We start from the raw sequence: 22,665 nt of genomic DNA on the forward strand, positions 1-22,665 counted from the left end.
CTCAGTGCTTTAAGTGGCTGCTTCCACAAAGCTGTCAGCCTCAGGTTGCTGTAGTTCGATCCCCACAACACTCCAGCCAGCCAAACCACCCCTGAGGGCATTCGGACAAAAAAAAAAAAAAAAAAAAATCCTTAAACATATGATGAAAACTCTAAAAGCTATAGCAAGAGTATCGTAGGCCTGTAATCCCAGTACTCTGGAGGCTGAGGCAGAAGGATCATGGGTTGGAAGTCAGCCTGCATTACATAGTGAGACCCCTATCTTAAGAAAATACAGAGAAAAAAACCCTGAAGCTAACTTTCAGGGAAACATAGTTTTATTCATCTAAAAAGTACTAGAGAAAACACATGAGAGGTGGTCTGTTGAATTTAGATAGTAGATTAAGCTTATTGGTGGTGTTGCTTATATAATTTAAAATGCCTCCTTTTACATAAATAATTTTTGCTCATTAGATGAATATAATGTGTTACACACAGATATACAGGAGAAATTCTGGATCTCCTCAAAATGAAAAACACTGCAATTTTCTGGCATTTTTCAAGATGCTTTCTTTCTAATCTTGGTGCACATGGTTAAATGCTCAATAAATATGTGTTGAATATCTTCATGAATTTGCATGTCATCCTTGTGCAGGGGCCATGCTGATCTTCTCTGTATTATTCCAATTTTAGTATACGTGCTGCCGAAGTGAGCACACATATGTTGAATATCTTGAGTAGGAAAATAAATTTTTCAGCTCATTTTAACATACATTTGAAATTTAGTTATTAACAAAATACTTGTTAAATCTGTTGTAGATGTTGTCTGAAAGTATCACATCCATCCAAGGTGGTTGTGTAGGGACAGACAATTATGATGAAATCGTGGTGTCCACATATTCAGGTAAATAAATGATGATTTAAGAGTTGAAAGAATGAATAACAAGAATCTTAATTCTTCTGATGACTATTTTCAAAAAAGTATTATTAGTAAATTGACTCTTGCCTACAGTATTATAAACTGTATTGGTTTAATAAATAAGAAAGTGCAAGGTGAGTAGCTCAGTGGCCGAGTGCTTGACTGATACATGTGTGGCCCTGGGTCCAATCCTTAGCACTGAGAATAAGTAAATAAACAGACAAAATAAGGAAGGAGGAGTAGGCTTGTTTATTTATAAACATTTGAATAGCACTTTTTAAGAATATTTATCTTGCTTCCAGTGCCTTTAACAATTAAATGATATTGTTTGGCTTAAAGAGAAGTATTCACTAAAACTTAGTTTATGTTTTGGACTACAAGTACATATTCCCATAAAATATTTGCTTTTGAGTAGGTAGTTTTTGCATTCTCACAGTAGTTGTATGAGTTTAAATTCCCTGAAAATAATTTTTGAAAGGCAGCTCTTTGATAGCTGTTTTGAATTTTCTAGAATGTGCTGATTTATTCCATATTTAAAAACTAAATTGTTAAGATTTGAAGGACTCCATTAATCATAGTATTATAGTATCCAAGCAGAAAATAGTGTAATAAAATGTTTAAGTACTTATTTGAATATTTTCCAGCTTGATTTTGTGTGTGTGTGTTTTTTAAGAAGTCCTAGGGCTAAGTAAGGTAGACAAAAGACATGCATATTGGGCTTTCTGCTATATGATGCTACCAGCAGCATTAAATGGTGCATGATTGCAATTCATCTCTACAGGCTGGGTTACAGGCCTGACAACAGAACCTATTCATAAGGAAAGTGGACCTGGAGAACTAAAAATTAATCAGGAGATGCAGAATAAAATTGCTTCTTTACGGTAATGGAGTTTTTTATTTGCTTTTATTTTTCATTTCTGAGGGAAGTGTGTAGTTGCTGCTTTGTATTGCATATACATGCACTATATTTTATTAGAAGGAATAATTAATCAGCTTTTAAAGTACAGATTTATCCCTGACTAACTATACATGCTGATACCTGTGAACCAAGCAACTGCACTGAAGATAGCAGTGTGTAATAGAAGAGTCATGCTTGGAATGCCTGTCATTCTGGCCTTCTAAATACGTACTTCTTGTCATGACATACCAATTATTACCATACTGTCTCACAAAAATAAATAAATAAAAAATAAAGTACAAATTTATGAGCTTGAGAGAGCAGTAAGTGCTGATAAATTTTGAGAATTAGAAATACCTTTGCTATCATTCTGTATTGAGTTTTTCTTAGCTCCATAATTATGTTTCTTTCTTTGTATAACTGGGGATAATTACAATGTGTTGCTCTTGTTTTTAATGGACATTAGAAAGAAACCCCCTCAGCCATGTCTCCCTAAGTCTACTGTTTACTGTTCCTGTGAACTCTTCTTCATCTTTAACATTGGCTGGAACTGAATAATGTTGGCTAAGACTCAGGGATTGCTTTTATGCCCCATTCAAAAAGGGATCCCCTACTCCTCCTATGTGGGTGCATCACACAAGGAGGAAGTGGGGCTGGCTGAAAGTGTTAATGATTGTTCACTCCAACCATTCACCATTAGGGAAGTGAGGGCTGATTATTTGTTAGCTAAAGGCTACAGGGACTTTAAGGCAGCAAATGCAGTAATTACTAGTAGTAAAAACCAATTCAACAAAGCCACCAGGAGAGCAACCTCTAATGTTTATGTAAACAAGTGTAATAGATTCAGGATGTCCTGGTTTATGCAATAAGAATACTATGTGGATTAACCCACTTATGCCCAAGATTGAAAATGTTTAAACTTTTGGTGAAATGTATGTATGTTACTTAGAAAAATTGAAAAAGTAAGAATTTGTAGAGAACATAGTTTATTGTATTCCACAGTTATGTGCATTTCAAAAATGGATCATTATGCCTGGAACGACTACTTCCTCACATCCTCAGAATAAGACTTTATGTTTATAAACAAGTTTTCCTCATCATTCTGCTAGAATAAAACTCTATGACAAACTCGCATATGTTCTGTTTATCTAGCCCTGGAACGGTGCTAGTACACAGGAATAAATACATAATATCTGGTAGTGTAAATTTCTTCGGTGAATGAATTTTTCACTTTGATCATTGCACCGATCCTATTCAAGTCCCTTCCTCTCCTAAGTTAGGGCTAGCTAAGCTTCACATTGTTCTACCCTGGTTACTGTGTACTCAGTAGTGCCTGTGCAGTCCCGTCCCAGCAGAACCCACTGCAGCGCTGGATAGAATTTGCACTGTTCCCCTGGCTCACGATCATGCCAGGTCAGTGCTCTGCTTCTCCTGATCCTGTGGATCTGCCTATGGTCTTACTGAAAGGTGTACGTTTACTGGCTTCATGCGTTTTGTTTCTCCTCTGACTAGGACTGTGTGCACCAAACTGTATTCACATTTTAGGGTTCAGTTTTTGAAATCTGATATGATACTTGAAACTGTTACTATTGCTGCTGTGGGACTGAGGAGATGATTTAATTTTTGGATTAGGGATAAATAATGTGGCATCATTTGGTCAATTGTATAGAAGCACAGATTTTGAGGACAACCCACTTGGGCCCTCCTCCTGTCCCTCTCTTAGACAGGAGCTTTCTTTCCCCCCCAATAAATATATTCTGCTCATAACCTCTGTTTGTTCCTAAAATTCATTCTTTGGTTTTAGAGAACATGAACTTGTCCCAGGTCAGTAGTTTCATTTTTTCCCCTTATATCATCTGGAGGCTATACGCTGAGGTCATTTTTCCCCATATCAATAGAAAGATGAATGCTTAGACAGACTGAGACAAAAATAAAACTGCCTTGTGATTGCCTCTCTGTTGTAATCTGCTTTTCTTCTCCCAGAAAAAAAAAAGCAGATTTTGTTCCTGTTGGCATTATAGTTCTAAGTCAACCAGTAAAAACATTTTGCAAAATAAATATCCCCAACTTTTATACATATTTAAGACCTTGAGATGTTTATTTTTTAGGTGACATTGTATTCATTTTTCTCTAGGAGTGAGTTAGAACATCTGCAGTACAAGGTACTACAAGAAAGAGAGAATTATCAACAGGCTGCTCAGTCAAGTACAGCAAAAACAGCTTTATCTTCAATTAGCATAAATGACAAGTTTACATTAAATAAGGATGATGCCAGCTATAGCCTTATTTTAGAGGTGCAGACTGCGATAGATAATGTCTTAATACAGGTAAGCAGAATGTCCAATTTTTTAGTTTTATGATTGAACCTACTTTGCAAATGAGTCATGGGTACTTATATTATTGAACATTTTCCCAAACTTTAGTTTTAGGAAGAGATAGAAGAGACAAGAAGAATTTTATTCTTTGACTACCTTCTGGGAGAATATTAACAGATGTGATTTAGAACATCCCACTACACAGTCAGAACTTTTAAAGGTATCTATTTTTCCAGAGGCTAAGGCAGGAGGATCACTGTGAGTTTAGGGCCAGCGTAGGCTACATAGTGAGACCCTATCTTAAAAAACCAAAAGAAAAAATTCTTAAGTATTAAAATGATAGTGTATAGCTTGCTTATGAACTCTGGTTTCTTGATAAGCTCAAAGGATGAAATTTAGGGATAATACGTAACTCCATTTTTCTATTTGTCTTTCAAATTGGAAGATCTTCAAGAGGTAGCAAAGGATAATAATAGCATGAATGCAAAATAAGAATAAGATGGAAAACACATTTGAAAATGAGAAACTAATGAGTTAGAGAGGGAAGACAGAATTTGAAAAGATGTGATAGATCAGAGTATTAATTAAAACTTAGGTAAGAAACTCTTCAGTAATATTAGTCACAGGCTGCTCTGCTGAACAACTCTAGAAGTGAAAGTCATAATAGAACACAGTGTCTGTGGGGTATGGTAGTGCATGCCTTTAATCCTAGCAGTTGATAGGCTGATGTCCTGAGCTACACAGTAAGTTCAAGACTTAAACTACATAGTGAAGCCCTCTCTTAAAAAACAGAAAAGAAAAACAGAACAGTAACTTTCTATTAGAAACCGTTTCTTTAGCAGAGACTACAGATTATCTTTGGGGTCAACAAAGTTGGTAAGAATGAGTTGATATAAGAAAGTTAGTCCCATGGTTATTTGTAGCCCATGGTAATATTATTTAGCACTGATAAAAGTAGGAAAAGTAAGCCAGGTGTTGTGGTGAACACCTATAGCCCCAGCACTCAGGAGGCTGAGGCAGGAGGAACACTGAGTTCAAGGTCAGCCTGGGCTGCATAGTGAGACCCTTTCTGAAAAACAAAAGCTACCAAAAGTAGGAAGATTATACTTTTAAGGGGATATAAAAGATAATATTTTATGATTTTTAGTAATCCAAGTTAGAAAAAGTAGGCAAGTATAAAATAAAATTTATTCTTTATAAAATAAGTATTTTCCTAGAACTACTATAATAGAATGTAAATCAAGAGAATTCACATTTTCAAAGATAAACATAAACTAGAACTAACAACTCAAAAAGAAAACACATGTTTTTTGTGAACATTTTTAGGTTTTCCATCTGAACCTTTTTTTATTATTACTGTAGAGTGATGTTCCAATAGATTTACTTGATGTGGATAAGAATTCTGCTGTTGTTAGCTTTAGCAGCTGTGATTCTGAGGTAAGTAAAATGTATAAAAAATTCTTTATTAAAGTTTTCATTTCTCATACCATTTTAACTTTATTGCAATGAGGGTCTGATGTATTCATGTGTTGATTGCCTCAGCACCATGTTAGGCACCATGCTATTTGCTGAGAGTCAGAGATTAGCTATTTCTCTTTCCTGTATGTCTACTTATGAAAACTGAAGGTATTGGGAATTGGTATGCATACTTTTATAACGTAAACGTTTGGCATTTGTATTACAGATTTTTCAAGGAGCTCTTAACGTTTACAAATATTGTAGAGACTCAAGACAGAGAATGAGCTTTAGAGTCCTCAAGATAGGAATTTCATTTGTAGTTTTATCACTAGCTTTGGAGAAATTTACCTGTCTCATCACAGCCTTGGTTTCTTCATCTGAAAGACTTACTTAGTAACACTTATTGCATAGGGTTATTTGTAGGGGCAAATGAGAATGTGCTTAGAAAGCATTTAGCACAAATGATGGGTGTTCAAGGAAATGGTAAACATTTTTATTATTGATGGTATTTTTATTGTTAAAAAACATGGATTCATACTTCTTCTCAACTTTGGATTCTTCCCAGTCAAATGACAACTTTCTTCTTGCCACTTACCGGTGCCAGGCAAATACCACAAGGCTGGAACTCAAGGTAAAAGTTGTGTTAGAAATTACCTTTGTGTGACTGTTTGTTTAAACTTTTTCTGCCCCCTCCCTTGATACCTTACAAAATGTGATGGCAGTTCTTTATATTGAATTTCTCTGAAATGAAAAATTCTGGAGCACAGACTTTTAAAATCTCATTTCATTTAGCTCAAACCACTGTATCTTCTATTAGCATTTAGTTGGTTAACTTTTCTAAAACTATTGATCTTAAAGTGTCCAAGTGGAATTTTTTTCTAATTTTGTAATAAATTAAAAAATAAATGTATGATGAATCCTCATGTATTTATCATTGGCTTTAGCAGTGATTAGCTCATGCAATTCACAAGCCAGACCGTGCCAGCAAAGGAAAATAATTACTATTTTATTTGTAAATATGTCAGTATGTGTGTCTAAAAGTACCCTTTTAAAAATATTACTGTTATCAAACCTAAAAATAGCAGTTCTTTAGTGTCATCATTTAGTGTTCAAATTCTGATTGTTATGTTGATAGACTGATCCAATCATGATCTAAATAAAACTTACTGAGTTTACGCCTTTACCCTCTAGTTTTCTCCTGTCTAGATTTTGCTGAGTACTTAGTGATTTCATTTACACTATTTATTTGAGAGAGAACTTTAAAGTTTTCTGAAGCAATTTAGTAATGTAATCTTAAAATTTAACTACATAGAAAATTATTTCAGCTTTGTAGTGTGATACATTTTTTAAAAATTTAATTTTTAGTTTTGATACATCTCTGATCTAAAACTATGATCTTGGACTGGGAATATAGCTCAGTGGTGCAGCACCTCCTGCTTGGCAAGTGCAAAGTCCTGGGTTCAATTTCTGGTACCTAAATAAATAAATAAAATTATGATCTGTACCTTTTTCCTTGTGTTGCTGTTGTTTTCAGATTCAGAGTGTGTTTTTTCCCAGAGAGAAGCTGATACAAAATATTTTTCTTTATACATGATTAAGGAAGTTCCAACTAAATATTTTTCTTAAACAACTCATTTGATCTGTGAACATTTCATACATTGTAAAAGTAAATTAGAAAACTCAGCAAAATATTCTAAAAGAGTCCAGTAGTCCATATAGTATTGGGTCTTCCACTTCACAGAGAAATCATAAGTGAATATATTTTATGAGTGAGTTAATTAAATATTCAGTGTTGTATGTTTCTGAGCAAGGTTATGCCAGGAAATTTCAAAGCACGCCTAAATGTTTTTAAAAAGTAACTACATAGAGCTGGCCAGATAGCTCAGTGAATTAAAGAGCCTGCTTAGGCAGACACAGGGACTGGGGTTCGATCCCTGACATGCTGTGCCTGCCCCGGCTCCAGCCCCCTCGGTGTGAGATTGAGACTGGGTGTGGTGGTGCACACCTATAACTCCAGCACTAGGAAGGCTGCAAACAGGAGTATCACGGTGAGTCTGATATGTGTAGTGAGACACTGTGCTAAATACATAAAAAAAACAAAAAATGAAAAACAATATATTTAAAAGTTCAAAGGGAAAAAAAAATGCCTGAAAAGAACCAGCAAAATTATTTTTTTTTAAACATTTATTTATTTGTGTGTGTGTGTGTGTGTGTGTGTGTGTGTATGGCCAGCTCAGCCCACCAGGGGGCGGGGCTGGCTGGCATGTGGTGCTGGGGGATTGAACCGCGGTCCCTGTGCTTTGCCAAGCTTGTTCCAAGTAGGTGCCCCAGACCACTGAGCCATCTCACCAGCCCGAACCAGCAAAATTATGAAGAAGTGAGATGGAACTTGCCTTGCCGTATGATAAAATGTATTATAAAACCATTATAATTAAAATAATGGAGAATGTGGGTGTGGTAGCACACATCTACTGGCTACTGAGAAGGCCAAGTCAGGAGAATGACTTGGGCTTACAAATTCAGTGCCAACTTAGGCATTACGGTGAAATCTTTCTTTCAAAAAAAAAAAAAAAAAAAAAAACCAAAAAACCTGGGAGAGCATTTTTAAATTTAAATAAATAGCCTATGCAAGAGATTTGCATCTGGATATAGTTCCATTTATGAGAACTCAGTGCATATCTGTTTAAGGAAATTTTCTATTAAATTGCTATTTTAGTTTAAAAATTGGCATTGTACAACTGGTATTAATCTGAAAGAAAATGAAATAGAATCACATGGGGGGCCCAACTCAGGGCCTCATGCATGATACCATTGTCTATCACCCCAACCCTAGTAGAATCTTGTATCACGTATAATAAATTAAGTGAATTTAGTACCTGGTTGTTAAAAAAAAAAAAGTACCAATAAAATATAAAGACAGTCTATAAACTATCATAAAGAAGACCAATGAAGAAAGAAAAGAGGCAAGGCATACGGCTATTAATTCAAGCGGGGTATAGTGATGCATGCCTATAATCCTAGCACTTTGGAGACTGGGGCAGGAAGATCGCTTTGAGGCCAACTTGGGCTCCATAATGAGCTCAAGGCCAGTCTGGAATACATAGTGAAACCTTGTCTTAAAAAAAAAGTATAGTGTTTGGAAATAGGTGGTTCCTAAAAAGGAAAAAACAGATGTCTTGGTTACTTTTCTCTTGTTGCTGGGACACAATACATGACATGCAGAATTAAGGAAGGAAAGATTTATTTAGCTCACAGTTTGTGGAGGTGTCAGTCCAAAATTGGCTGGTTCCAAGGTAGAGGGCAGCAGTTTATGGCAGCAGAAAATAGCAAAAGCAATGCGCAAAAAGGGGAGGAGCAGTGGCAGAGAGCAAGCCTCTTTCCCTCCCTCATATTCTAAACAGGCTGCCCATTCCAGGGTGTGTGTAGCATGCATACCCATTCCCAGCATTGGACCTTGAATCAGTCACTAACCAGAAGCTGGCCTCATGACTGCATGAGGCTTTAGAGGGACATCTAGACACAAACCATAACAGGGGAGTCAAAATAGCAAAAAGTTCTATCATACAAAAAGCTCTGATAGTAGGAAAATACAAATTAAGACACCAAAAAGCAATTTCTTCTTATCTAACTCAAAAAATTTTACAAAAAGAAATCATTGGGTGACAGGGATAAATAAAAGGCCATTTTCAGTTATAGCTGGTAGAAATATAAATTATTACAGCAATTTACAGGTAGTGGCAGACTTTGAGAGTGTCTCTTTAATAGCATGAAATTCACAGTAGTATACATGGAGATGTGGGTAGAGTTAATAGAGTTAATTGCAGCATTGTTTATGGAGGCAGTAAAGTGGAGCCAAAGGGAATAATCAGAGTGTGAATGGCAGAATAAATAACCCCACACCATGGATTTTTCTCTTTCTCTTCTTTTTTTTTAATTTTTTTGAGACAGGGTGTAATGCAGACTGGCCTCGAACTCAAGATCCTTCTGCCTCACCAGCCTCAGTGCTGGGATTACAGGCATGCGCCACCATGCCCAGCCATGCAGTGGAATATTATATAGGTACTACAGAGCATGAGTTGGCTCTATAATATACTGTATCTGTTAGCATGCAGGGATTCATGAAAAATGCAAAATGAAGATGAAGTTCCTGCATTGGGATGAAGAAAGATGTCCTAGATACATTTTTTATTGCAGCGACATAGTATTGGACACCCACAAATTAGAAGAGGTTTGTTCAGGCTCACAGTTTATAGAGGTTCCAGTCCACTGTCAGGTGGCTCAAGGCAGGGCAGCATGGATGAGGGACCTAGCAGAGAAGTAGCTTCTGGCGTGGTGGTGGGAATCCAATACACATGAAGAGAGGGCCCAGCATGGTGGCAGCACACACCAGTGATCCCAGCACTGGAGAGCTAAGGTAGGATTGCTGCTCTGCACGTTCAAGGCCAGCCTAAACTACAAGGTGAGGTTCTCTTAAAACAACAATAAAATGTAGGAGAAGAGAGATAAACGCTTCTAGGCCATGTGGCCAGTGACTCACCTCCTGCTGCCACGCTACACTTCTCAACATTGCCTTCGGCTGTAAACTCATCAGTGGGCTGGGCGTGGTAGTGCTCACCTGTAATCCCTGCACTCTGGAGGCTGAGGCAAGAAGATCACTGCAAGTTTGAGGCCAGCTTGGACTTCATAGTGAGACCCTGTTTGTAAAAACAGGAACTTAGTGCACTTATCCACTGAAGAGTATCTCCTGCAGGAACCAGTCACCTCCCCTGCCCAGGAGCTCATGAGGCTTTGGGGGCATCTAGATGTGAACCATAACAAAAAGTTTGGAAGGAAACATCCCTTTAGGATATAGCAGTCACACTTTGTGGAACAGGCAAGAGCAGGATGATTAGGAGGGAGAGAATAGTGGTGGGGGCAGAAATAAGGGGGAAAGGAAGCTTTTGAAAATGGGGAAGTATTGAAGGGGGCAAGAAGGGAAAGAAAGTCAAGTTATACACATTTGCGAACTCTGATGAGGCTGGGTGTGGTGGTACACGCCTGTAATCCCAACACTTGGAAGGCTGAGGCAGGAGGATCCTTGGAAGTTTGAGACCAGTCTGGCCTACAAAGTGACCTCAAGGCCAGCCTATGCTTCAGAGTGAGACCTGTCTCAGACCCCCCCCCCCCAAAAAAAAAAAGCTTTTGAAATCTCAGGATATTGAGCAAGCAGTGTTCAAAATAGTCTGAAAGAATATCCCAGACCAGATGCATGGAATTTAGATGTGATAGGGTAGTATGTGAGAGTATATGTCTTAGAATAGTAAGGGATTGTTCAGTGTAGACAGATCAACTGAGAATGTGCCTGGGGTAACTTAAAGGCTGATTAACTTTATTGGTGACTCAAATTTTTTTTGGCCAAAATTATATTTACTTTTTCTCACTCAAGTGGTAAAAAGTGTTTAACAGATGCCATTATATTCCTCAAAGTAATGCAGAAGAGATTAAGACTTAATAAGTCTTAAGTACTTAATAACCTGTGAACATTTAAAAAGTATTTATGCTGAAAATCATTCTTACTGTTTTTTTCTCTTTTATATTGCAGATTCGTTCAATTGAAGGCCAGTATGGTACACTTCAAGCATATGTAACTCCAAGAGTTCAACCCAAAACCTGTCAGGTCCGACAGTACCACATCAAACCCCTTTCACTTCATCAGAGAACTCATCTTATTGACCATGACAGGTAGGGCAAAGAAGTGAGCAGCTTACTTTTAAGTTACTACACTATTCAGATAAACCTGTTTTTTTAAAAAAAATATGTTTGTTTGTTTTTTGAGACAGGGTTTTACTATGTAGCTCAGGCTGATCTTGAACTCACTATGTGGCCTATGCTGCTGGTTTTGAACTTGTGGAGATCCTCCTGCCTAGTATTACAGGCATGTGCCATTACAGCAGCTATCTTTTGTTTTATTTTTGAAGTATAAATTTTGATAATCTGAATTTAAAGATTAAAGTTACCTCAACTTGTGGGTTTAATACTTATCTATGGGTTTAATATTTCTGTAACATTTCATTTTGGAATCTGTCAAGTTAGACTTTTCTGTTTTTCTTTCACATTGCCATTACCATAGAATGGCAGTTTTCTCAAACATATTCTCATCTACAAATGCCTTTACTGTTAAATTACAGACCCATGAATACAGTCAGCTATTCTGAACAAATACTGTTTATCATTTAGTTTGTACAGTTCTGTATGACTAACGCTTTACTGTATAAGCCTCAAATACTGCATTTTCTTTTTGTTTCACTTCAGGGAATACTGGAAGAGCAATTGATTATTGTAGTTTGTATTCTGGCTTTCATTCCAACTTAACATCTTCCTGTTTATCACATTTGAGAGCAAGAGCACATAGGCTCAAATGAAAGAGAAGAGAAGGAGATTAACAGTTATGGAATACTTCCTCTGTGTCACACATCCTTAGGTCCTTATGTATTATCATTAAAATTCTTGCAGCCAGCCAGGGCATGGCTCTCATTTGTAAAATGAGAAATGGAGCTTAGAAAAGTAACTTTCTTTTTCTTTTTTATTTATTTTTTTGCAGAACCAAGGATTGAACTCAGGTCCTTGCGCTTGCCAGGGAAGCACTTATTCCACTGAACCATTTCCCCGGCCCCAGAAAAGTAACTTTCTAATAAAAGAACCAAAGCTATGATTTGAGGTCAAAGCCCATGTTCTTTCTATTGCACCTTGTAATTTGAAAGATATGTAATTTAAGATGTAAGAAAGAACATTTCTAAGGAAGATTTCTGGAAGACATGAAAGAGAATAGATTTTTTGGGGAAGAGGGAGCCTTACTGCCTAAAAGTCGAAGTTGGGAACTGCATGGTGTGTTGGAAAGACAGTAAACTGGGAACCAGAGACTTAGATTAGACTGGTCTTGATTATCTCGAAAATTTCTCCTGAACTTTTCATTTCATGTGCTTTGTATTTTGTAGTTCTATAATTATGCATTTTAAGGGCCAGGGAGATGGCTCAGTAGAATAAGTGCTTGCCTGGCAAGCACAAGAGTCTGAGTTCAATCCCCATTTCTGCAAAAAAACAAAAAAACCCCCGAACTATAATTATCCATTTTATTTTTTTTTAATTTTATTTATTTATTTAAGTGTGTATGTATGTGTGTGTGTGTGTGTGTGTGTGTGTGGCCAGCTCAGCCCACCAGGGGGCGGGGCTGGCTGGCATGTGGTGCTGGGGGATTGAACCGCGGTCCCTGTGCTTTGCTAAGCTTGTTCTAAGTAGGTGCTTTAGACCACTGAGCCATCTCACCAGCCCTATTTGATTTATTTTAAATGTACTCATTTTTTACTCCCTTTCCCCCTTATTCCTTTATTATATGTTTTTGTAAGATACAAAATATTCTATATCCTGCAAGGCAGAAGGTACTGTTTCCTCTGACTTACCATATGGCACATACCTGCTAAAGAAAGAACAGGGTTTCAGTCTATGGCTGCCTTAGTAGAAGCCTAGCTTTGCCTTTCCATAATGCTGATGCTTTCCCTAGGGAGACTCATACATGTTTTGTTGATCTAGTAGAAATAGTAGATGAACTGTTGTAAAATGAATCTACTGAGTACACTCAAATGTATTTGTAAAGCATATAAGCATTTTTCATAAAATTAAAATATTTACTTATTTGATGTGTATGATTATCCAGTAGAACATAATATTAAAAAAAAACGTTTTCTAAAAGATTTGTTGAGCTACTGTTACAATATTCTGTTGTAGACAGGCACATGTAATACTGCTATGTGTTGTCACGCACACATGTATGACTTTGCTGTTGAATTACAGACCCATGAATACACTGACTCTCACAGGTCAGTTCAGTTTTGCTGAAGTTCATTCCTGGGTAGTTTTCTGCCTTCCTGAAGTCCCTGAAAAGCCTCCAGCAGGAGAATGTGTAACATTTTACTTTCAAAACACCTTCCTGGACACACAACTTGAAAGCACCTACAGGTAAATAAAGCTTATTGCTGGCTGACAAGTGTTAGCATGTGGAAGTGGCACATCTCAGTTCTCATTTAAGGCAGGAATAAGCTGTAGATAATAGGATTAAACACACTGTTCGAGAAAATTACTGGAAAATGAATGAGCTTGAAAAAGTAATTGATAAAGATGAATATGCAAAAATCAATACCTTTCCTAAATTCCCAACAATAACACTAAGCAATTAGAAAATAGTTTTAGGGCTGGGGAGATGGCTCAGTAGAATAAACGCTTCCCTGGCAAGCTCAAGGGCCTGAGTTCAATACCCGGTTCTAAAAAAAAAAAAAAAAAAAAAAAAAAAGTTCTTTAAAAGACTCAAGGAGGGCCTGGAGGTATAGCTCAATGGCACAAGCACCTGCCTGGCAAGTTCAGGGTCCTGAGTTTGATTCTCAGTACCAAAATAAAGGCATGATGGTGCATGCCTATGATCCTAGCACTTGGGAGGCTGAGGCAGGGGGATCATGTTGCGAGTTTGAAACCAACCTGGGCTTCATAGTGAGCTCAAGGCCAACCTGAATTGCATAACAAGACCTAGTCTCAAAAAGAAAAGAAAAAGGTGTAACGATAGCAATAACATAATGTCTGCATAAAATCTGTAGGAATACTCAATTAGAAATATAGAGAACTTTTTTTTTTTTTTTTTTTGAGACAGTTTCACTGTGTAGTTCAAACTAACGTTGGACTCACTACATAGCCCAAGCTGGCCTCGAACTCAAGGCAGGATGGCATGCCAGAGGGGTATCACAGAGGAGAAATAGTTCATGGCAGGCAGCAGGGAGCAAGCAGCAAGCCATTACAGCAGCCCTCCCCTGTCCCTAAAATTATATCCAGCCTATCCATCGTAAGGCAGGTAGCACTCACAACCAAGCTGGGCCTTCCCATTATCCATTCCCAGGACTGTGCCAAGCCAATCAGTGGACTGATTTAGTACCACACACCCCAGATATCAGCATCATCACCCTCTATATCCAGCCACGTCTGAAAAGCCTGACCTATGCATGAGGCCTTGGGGCCATCTAGATACAAGACATAATACAGTCCTTCCAAAATTGTTGAATGTTTATGCTAATCCCCATAAAAATTCCAGTTGAATTTCTATGTGCAAAAATATGAAATGGCTTAGAACTTCAGGGTTTAGGGCTGCAGGCTTTGTGAAGCCATCATGTTAGTGTGCAGTGATCAGATTCTTTTCCCTCTTGTCAAGATCCTAGGGGCCAGGGAGATGGCTCAGTGGAATAAGCGCTTCCCTGGCAAGCACAAGGGTCTGAGTTCAATCCCTGGTTCTGCAAAAAAAAAAAAAAAAGATCCTAGTGACACTTCTGTCTCCATCACTGTCACTTGTCACCCATCTTTTGTAAGCTCTGTTTTTGAGTTCATAGAGGCTGGGCCTTTCCCTTTCATTTTTCCTATCCACGATTCTCCAAAGACTTTCTTCTTACGTGAAGCTTAAATCTCTGTATCTACTCTTTGAGCTTGGACCACCTTTTTCTGTAAGGTCTTTGCCTTCTCATTGTCTCATATCTTTATGTAACCAGATCTTATCTTCTTTACCTAGGCCTTTTATGCATTCTTTCCCTAAGCAGATGATTGAGATATTGTACTTCCTGCTTCCTAGGTAAAACTAACATGCTAATTCTACCTTGCTACCAAGCAACAGTGAACATACAATTTTGCTTCGGAATGAAGTCTTTTGAGATCAAGAAGCCTACCCATTTTTTTCCATCAGTTCTGTGGAGATGTTGACTGTATACTCCAAGAATTTCCTGCATCTCTAAATCTGTAATTTTTCCTTTTGTGAAGCACCACATGAAACTATCGAGTCAGTCACACCAGACAATTCAACATACCCTGGCATATTATATATTTTTATAATAGCATACTTATTTCAGTTACTTTTCTCTTATTGCTGGGACAAAATATCCAACATCCACAGTTAAGGAAGGAAAGGTTTATTTAGCTCAGTTAGTGGAGGTTTCAGTCGATACTCTTCTGAGTGGCACATGGCAGAGGGCAATCATTCATGGTAATGGAAAACAGCAAAATGCAAGACAGGCGCAGCAGAGGCAGAGAGCAAGCCTCTCCCCCTTCATTATACTGCACCCAGGCTGTCTGCCCCAGGGTGGGGATAGCACTCACACCCATAATTCCAGCAGTACTTAACACCCATAATTCCAGCAACACTCAACACCCATAATCCCAGCACTAAATCAGGAATTAATCATAAACTCTAGAAGTCTGCCTCATAATTGCAGGAGGCTTTGGGGGGAAACTAGACACAAACCATGTAACACATACCTTTTTCCTTCATTATGCTATTGTTTTCTCAACCATCAAAACTGTCCTCCACTCACATGCTTTGTCCAGAGATCCTGGGTAAACCCTTTGTTCAGTTTGGAAGTCTCAGTGAACTCCTTGCTGGGGATAATTTAATTACTTTGAGGAATATCCCTTATGGCAAAATATGCATAACATAAAAATGACCATCCCCCTTTCCCTTTTTATTCAAGTCAGGCTATAAGCCTATTGGTTGGTGCCTGTCACATCCAGGGTTGGTCTTTAATCCTTAGTAATTCCAGTCACCCACCCAGAACTACGCTAATCCAATCAGTGGACTGATCCGTTTGCCACTTTTATAATCCAGTCAGTCCAAATACTTCAGCTGGGAGCAAATGAAGCTTTGGGGTTTAGATATAAACCCCAAAGGATATTAACTTTTAATGAGACATGATCTCCAAACTTATTCTCCCATTCTGTGTGCTGCCTTTTCGCTCTGTTGATGTCCTTTGATACACAAGAGTTTTTTTTTTTAAATTTGTTACAAAACTATTTATCCTTCAAGGTCCAACCTAACATCCATTTCTGAAGCTTTCTTTGATTTCAGTTCCTATAGCTTTTTTTCCCTCTTGATTCTAAGGATCAAACCCAAGGCTGCATATATGTTTTCTTTTCCCATAATTTTATTGATAAACAAATAGCAATGAGACAGTTTCAAATCAAATTGGTAGGACAGTTTCAATAATTAACACATTGCATACATTCTTCCTAGTGGTTAATTGCTGTACAAGATGCGGATATATCCTATTTACAAACACCAGTAGAACAAATCCCTCTATTCATTAAGAGAATGTAACTATATATCTATCCCAACCACTTTGAATACACAGATACAACATGGACATTCATCTGTATCCCCCTTTTTGGTCAAGTTCCGTTATTTGAATACTATAGGTGTGTAAACTCAGCAAGATATTCTAAAAGAGTCCAGTAGCCCATAATAGTATTCGGTCTTCCGCTTGACTGGCAATGTCAGAAATTGTTGACCTGAGTCCCCTACAGCTCAACATAACAGCATGGCTTTACTTCTTATATTTCGTTTTTATCGTTTTTATACTTTTCTGCTGGATGGTTAAGACCAAGGTAAAGCACGACCTATGCAACAAGGCTGCATATATGTTAGGCAAGCATTTTACCACTGAGCCACATCCTGGGTTCCCTCATAGCATTTTATTCTTACCTTGTCTTTGGTATTGTTATTTGTTTGGAGGACATGATAAGCTTTATGTAAGGTTTGCTCTTTATATTAGACTGTATCTTCATGGACATAGTCTTCTGTTTAAAATCGTCTTTGTGTATAGCTTCCAAATACTTAACACAAGGCTTTGAATACAGTAGGTATTTAATATGTGTCTTTCATGTTCCTGAATAAAATACATGTATATTTTTAAAGCAGCCATAGTTAGACTTGAGTCATGCTCTGTTACTCACTGGCTATGTGACCTATGTTACTTAACTCTCTGAGCTTTAATTTTCTTTTCTGAGGAAGGGAACTAATAGCACTTAATTCACTGAATTGTGACAACTTAAAGATGAAACATGTAAGTCATGTCACAGTTCCTGCCGTTGTGCATAGATACCGTCTGTTAAGATGAAAGGCTAATGAAAATATGATTTCTAAAACATAGTTAAGAGCCACATAAGGGATTACTATTTATCTTTTCAGAAAAAACAATTAACATTTGCCTACAGCTAATTGATATAATGATCTGTGTGTAAATGTATATGAAAAGCAAGTGAAAAGGCAATATGGGAAATACAAAGAATGATACATATTAGGAGATTTGGGGTCATTTAAAAACAAACCGAACAGAGGCCACATAAAAGGAATTAATTTTAGATAATCTGATAAGGCTAGCAGTCCCTGGGTACAACTTGATTGGTGGCTTAACTGATGTCACCAAGATTTTACACCTTCCCATCACCGTTTTTGTCTTTCCTTGTCTTTACCATGTAGTAGCAAGGTAGTGGCTATGTAGTTCCTGAAATCTAGCTTTTATCTTTTGGCAGGTAGAGTGCCTGTCTTTCATACTAGTTTTAGAAGCAGTCCCAGGGTTGAATACCTTTTCAAGTCTTGCACCACTGTGTTCAGGTGTATGGAATGCACTGTGAAATGCATCTTAAAGTGCCAGAAATACATTGAGGCCAGTTCCACTGAAATTATATGGATGAGAAGGAGGTTTTTTTTTTGTTTTGTTTTGTTTTTTTAAGAAAAATAAGCGTTCTGTGACCATAGCAGTGGCAGTGGATACTAGGTATGGAAGAACAACAGATGTCCTCAGGTTTGATACCAGGTTTCTTTAAAGTGTGAAGCACTAACCATATCATTGATGTGATTACATGAAAGAAAAACAAAACCTGTATATGTCAGTAAGCAATTCTAAATGCATCTTTTATATAAGAGGTTAGCTATTGAAAATACTCATGACAGTAAAGAAAAAATGTAAAATGAAGTACTTATTTAAATTATATTTATTTTTAAAATGTATTTGGTACAAAGTATCACTCCGCAGCTAGGACTAGTAGTGACCCTCCTGTTTTCAGCCTCCTCAGCCCAGGGATTACAGTCATGGGCCACCCATCCCGTCGTGGTAGTGGCTCAGGATGACCAGGGGTGGGGCCAGCTTGACATGTGATACCAGGGACCAAACCTTGGTCCCTGGCCTATCTTGCCAGCCCTTAAATTATATCTTCATGAGATATATATCTACCATTTTTTAATTTTATCAGTATGTATAAAAGCTGAATTAATACATTTGCAAAAGATTACACATTTAAGTATGCTTTATATTAATGATACCTGAAGACACTTAAAATGAAGTAAGTTCTAAACAACTGAGTACTTGTCATAAAATATGTATTTATAGGTATAATTCCTTCTACAGCTTGTATTTTAAAAATATATTATTTTTATAGAAAAGGAGAAGGCGTTTTTAAATCTGACAACATTTCTACAATATCCATCCTAAAAGATGTGCTTTCTAAAGAAGCTACCAAAAGGAAAATAAACCTCAACATATCATATGGTATGGAAAATTGATCATTATTTTTTATAGTTACTATTATTATAATAATGTTTCTGGTGGCAGTGATTTTTCTTATTGTGCCTGGATAATTTCTTTCAGACATAAATGAAGTATCAGTCAAACACACATTAAAGCTAATCCACCCAAAGCTGGAATACCAGTTACTCTTGGCTAAAAAAGTGCAGCTAATAGATGCTTTAAAAGTAAGTAGACGTGTTATGGACTCAAGATCATTATTTTAAGCAGTGGGATTTTTAAAATTATACTTTCATATTACATTGTATTGAATTGTCAACATTAGAGTATTTCTGTTTTTCTGATTGTCAAAAGGAGCTGCAGGTCCATGAGGGAAATATGAACTTTCTGATACCAGAATATCGTAGCATTCTGGAAGAGGCAGATCACCTGCTGGAAGAATACAAAAAGCAGCCTGCACATCTGGAGAGACTCTATGGTTAGTGGACTACTCTAGAATATCTTGCTGTATTTCTTTTCAATTAGCTGTTTGCTAGAGATCATATGAAAAAGGTAGAGGGGCCGGGGAGATGGCTCAGTGGATTAAGCGCTTCCCTGGCAAGCGCAAGGGTCTGAGTTCAATCCCTGGTTCCGCAAAAAAAAAAAGGAAAAAGGTAGAAAGACAAAATTTTTATCAGTCATGAACCAGTGGCAATCAGTGTACAGCACAAAATTTTTTATTCCATCAAGCTAGTTTTAAAATTTAAAATTTTTACTTGACAAAATGTTAGTAAAACTTAAGAAGTGAGGCTATACTGTGGTGAATTTATATATATGAAGAAATATTGCATAAAGTGAACAAAATGTAGGAAGTATTAAGAAGTTGTGGTGAGCATCGTGGTACACACCTGCAATCCCAGCATCACAGGGGCTGTGGAAGAAGGATCAGGATTATAGGCTTAGCTAGCAAGACCCTGTCTCAAAACAACATTTAGACATACTTTAAACAAATACAACTTTTTTTCTGAAACAGGTTCTCCCTGTATAGTACAGGCTGTCCTTGAACTTGCTAATGTAGCCCAGGGTGATCCTGAACTCACCACAATTCTCTTGCCTCTGCCTACTGAGTGCTAGGATTATAGGAGTGTACCCACCACACCCAGCTGAGAAAAGGTTTGGTTAGCAGCAAGGGATTAAAACCATCTTTATAATCAGATATTTCACCCTTACAGCAAACAGCTCTTCAAGGTAGATGTTATGATTTGTTGTCCTGTGCCTAGTTAGATGAAAATCCTACCCTGGAAGCTTCTCACGTCAGAATTCATGGTTTTTGCATATTGCCATCCACAGGCAAGCGGATTTTTTTTTCCCCCCCAGTACTGGGAAGTGAACTCAGAGGCTTTACACTGAGCAACACCCTCCCCCAGCACACATTCCCTCCCCTTTTTTTCTTTTTTAGAGATAAGGTCTAACTAATTGACTACATTTCCCAGGCTGAGCTCGAACTTGCTGTCCTCCTGGCTCTGCGCTGCAGAGTGCTGGGATTCTAGGTGTGTGCCACAACACCCAGCTTTAACTGATATTGTCAATTCATGTTGCGCCTTCAATATTTTACTGATTTTTTATTATATACAAACAGATTTCCCCACAAACTGTAATATTATGGAATATCTTACTGTTTCCTATATAGCAAGCCTAAGACCTCTTTTTTTCTAATAACCTAGATGATGGGTGATGCAGACCCACCAATCTCAGTGATTTCAAAATCCACCCAGAAGGCTTTAATACATCAGTGGGCAGCAAACCCTGACTTAGTGTGTGTAATCTAATGACAAATTTGACATAAGGTGATTTCTGTTCCTTTTAAGTTTTATTTAGTGCAAATATTTGATATATTTTGTTGTAAAAATATTAGTTTTATTATCAGACATTGACACTCAATCCCCTTAAGTTAATACCATACATGGTTCTTTCCTTTTATTATCTTTCTAAACTATGAAAAATTCTGCAGTGCATTTTGTACCAAGGGTTTTAGATAAAGGATTGACAGCTTGAACTCCTTGTATTTTTCTTGTATTTTACATCTGGAAAAACACAAAGGTGAAATAATTTGCCAGATCCTTGAAGAATGATCATATAGATGGAATATTTTAATTTAGACAAAACTGCTAAGAACAGAGTATGCTTGGTTGGAAAAATGTCATATATACTAATAGCTATTAAAAAATGGCCAGCTGTTGATTGTTATTACTAACTTATTAAACAGTTGTTAAACGTTTATTAGAGCTGTGTATTACAGGATGTGGTGACCCACTCCTGTAATACCAGTACTTGGGAGTTTGAGACAGGAGGATCACCATGAGTTCTGGGCTATGTAGTGAGTTCAAGGCCAGTCTGGACTACAGAGTGAGACTGTGCTTCAAACAACAACAGAGAACAGTACTAGATAAATGTTTATATGTTGAAACTGGATTTAAACGCCACATAAATATTTTTTAAATTAACTCTTTTATATTTGTGTAGACTAAATAATGGAATTTCAGGTGCTTAGTCAAGCAATTATTCTGTTTCATTAAAAAACATTTTGCTTTATAGGCATGATCACTGATCTTTTCATAGATAAGTTTAAATTCAAAGGCACCAATGTAAAAACCAAAGTACCTCTTCTGCTGGAGATTCTGGACAGTTATGACCAAAACACACTGATTGCTTTCTTTGATGCATCATGAAAGGTAAGTAAGGTAAAATCCCAAAAAAGTGATGAGTTCAGATAATGTTAAAGCAGAATCACAAGCTGACTTTTAATATCTAGAAATGTTTATAATGACTTAATGTAAAACTTTTAATTCTTTTGACAAACTAAATATTATTTTTAAATAAATTGAGTAATTATAAAGGAATATTAATAATTTTTGGCAAGTAGATGTTTTAAATTGAGAAATGTTAAGAAAATGGATTTTCCATGTTATTAAGTAATTAAGAGGTCATGCTAGTGTCTATAAAACACCCAAGTTACGGTACTTGGTTTGTGTCCTAGTTCCTGCGTATAATTACAACCAATGAAAATAATTTACCAATTTTTTCCCTAGGAGTTGGAATTGATTGGCAGCGGATTTCTCTCTTGCTTGGTAACATTTTAGGACCCTGCTGCTTGGCTCAGTGCTGTAAATTAAGAGCAGGCGCATGAGCAGCGCTTGCCAGAGGAAAGGGACATGAACTTGAGTTGCCCAGCCAGGGAAGCTGTAGAAGCATACAAGGGAGGAGATGGGTTGAGTTTTTTGCCTGTACTAGTATCCACTAACTTCCTTGTTATTTTTATATGAAGGAAAATAAGACTTTTAAATTACAGAAATTTTGTTCATTAATTTTAATTCAGATTTATTTCAGAGAATATAATATTTCAAGTTTGTTAAATGGCATAAAGATGTGGAAAATGAGCTATTTTCTGTGTTTTACAGAAGGGTAAATGGAACTGAGTGTTGTGGTGCTCACCTCTAATACCAGCAGTGGGGAGGCTGAGACAGGAGGATCATTGAAGGCCAGTCTGAACTTCATTGTGAGACCCTGTTTCAAAAAAACACAAAACAGTAGGGTAAATGTAATCATTTTTCAGAAAACAATGATTCTTATGTGCAATCTTTGAATATTAAATATAAAAAATTTAAGGTACATGTTTAAATTTTATTTTAATAAGGGCTTACTGTTTTTGTTGTATTTAAGGGGAAGCAGTGGGCTTGAAACTCTATTTTTTACTATTTTA

At 37.0% G+C, this 22,665-nt stretch overlaps 1 protein-coding gene and 1 non-coding gene across 4 annotated transcripts in view; one reads left to right on the plus strand and one right to left on the minus strand.

Annotated features, from left to right (window-relative positions):
* Window positions 1-22,402, plus strand: part of Bbs7 (Bardet-Biedl syndrome 7) — a 41,858-nt gene extending 19,456 nt beyond the window's left edge. For all 3 annotated transcript variants that reach the window (XM_004646156.2, XM_023706440.1, XM_023706439.1), the window contains 12 exons: window positions 798-882; window positions 1,679-1,778; window positions 3,930-4,122; window positions 5,473-5,547; window positions 6,134-6,199; window positions 11,150-11,289; window positions 13,396-13,560; window positions 18,841-18,950; window positions 19,050-19,153; window positions 19,281-19,404; window positions 21,501-21,637; window positions 22,364-22,402. In XM_004646156.2, coding sequence (XP_004646213.1) covers window positions 798-882; window positions 1,679-1,778; window positions 3,930-4,122; window positions 5,473-5,547; window positions 6,134-6,199; window positions 11,150-11,289; window positions 13,396-13,560; window positions 18,841-18,950; window positions 19,050-19,153; window positions 19,281-19,404; window positions 21,501-21,634 — 1,296 coding nt within the window. In that variant the 3' untranslated portion in view covers window positions 21,635-21,637; window positions 22,364-22,402. The remainder of the gene's footprint in view (window positions 1-797; window positions 883-1,678; window positions 1,779-3,929; window positions 4,123-5,472; window positions 5,548-6,133; window positions 6,200-11,149; window positions 11,290-13,395; window positions 13,561-18,840; window positions 18,951-19,049; window positions 19,154-19,280; window positions 19,405-21,500; window positions 21,638-22,363) is intronic.
* On the minus strand, window positions 586-695 carry LOC111814027. The gene has a single exon (XR_002819108.1). It is a non-coding gene; the product is annotated as a U6 spliceosomal RNA (small nuclear RNA).
* Window positions 22,403-22,665: the final 263 nt, after the last annotated feature.

This window comes from Octodon degus, unplaced genomic scaffold, assembly GCF_000260255.1.
Source record: "Octodon degus isolate 3935 unplaced genomic scaffold, OctDeg1.0 scaffold00256, whole genome shotgun sequence".
Classification (NCBI taxonomy): domain Eukaryota; kingdom Metazoa; phylum Chordata; class Mammalia; order Rodentia; family Octodontidae; genus Octodon; species Octodon degus.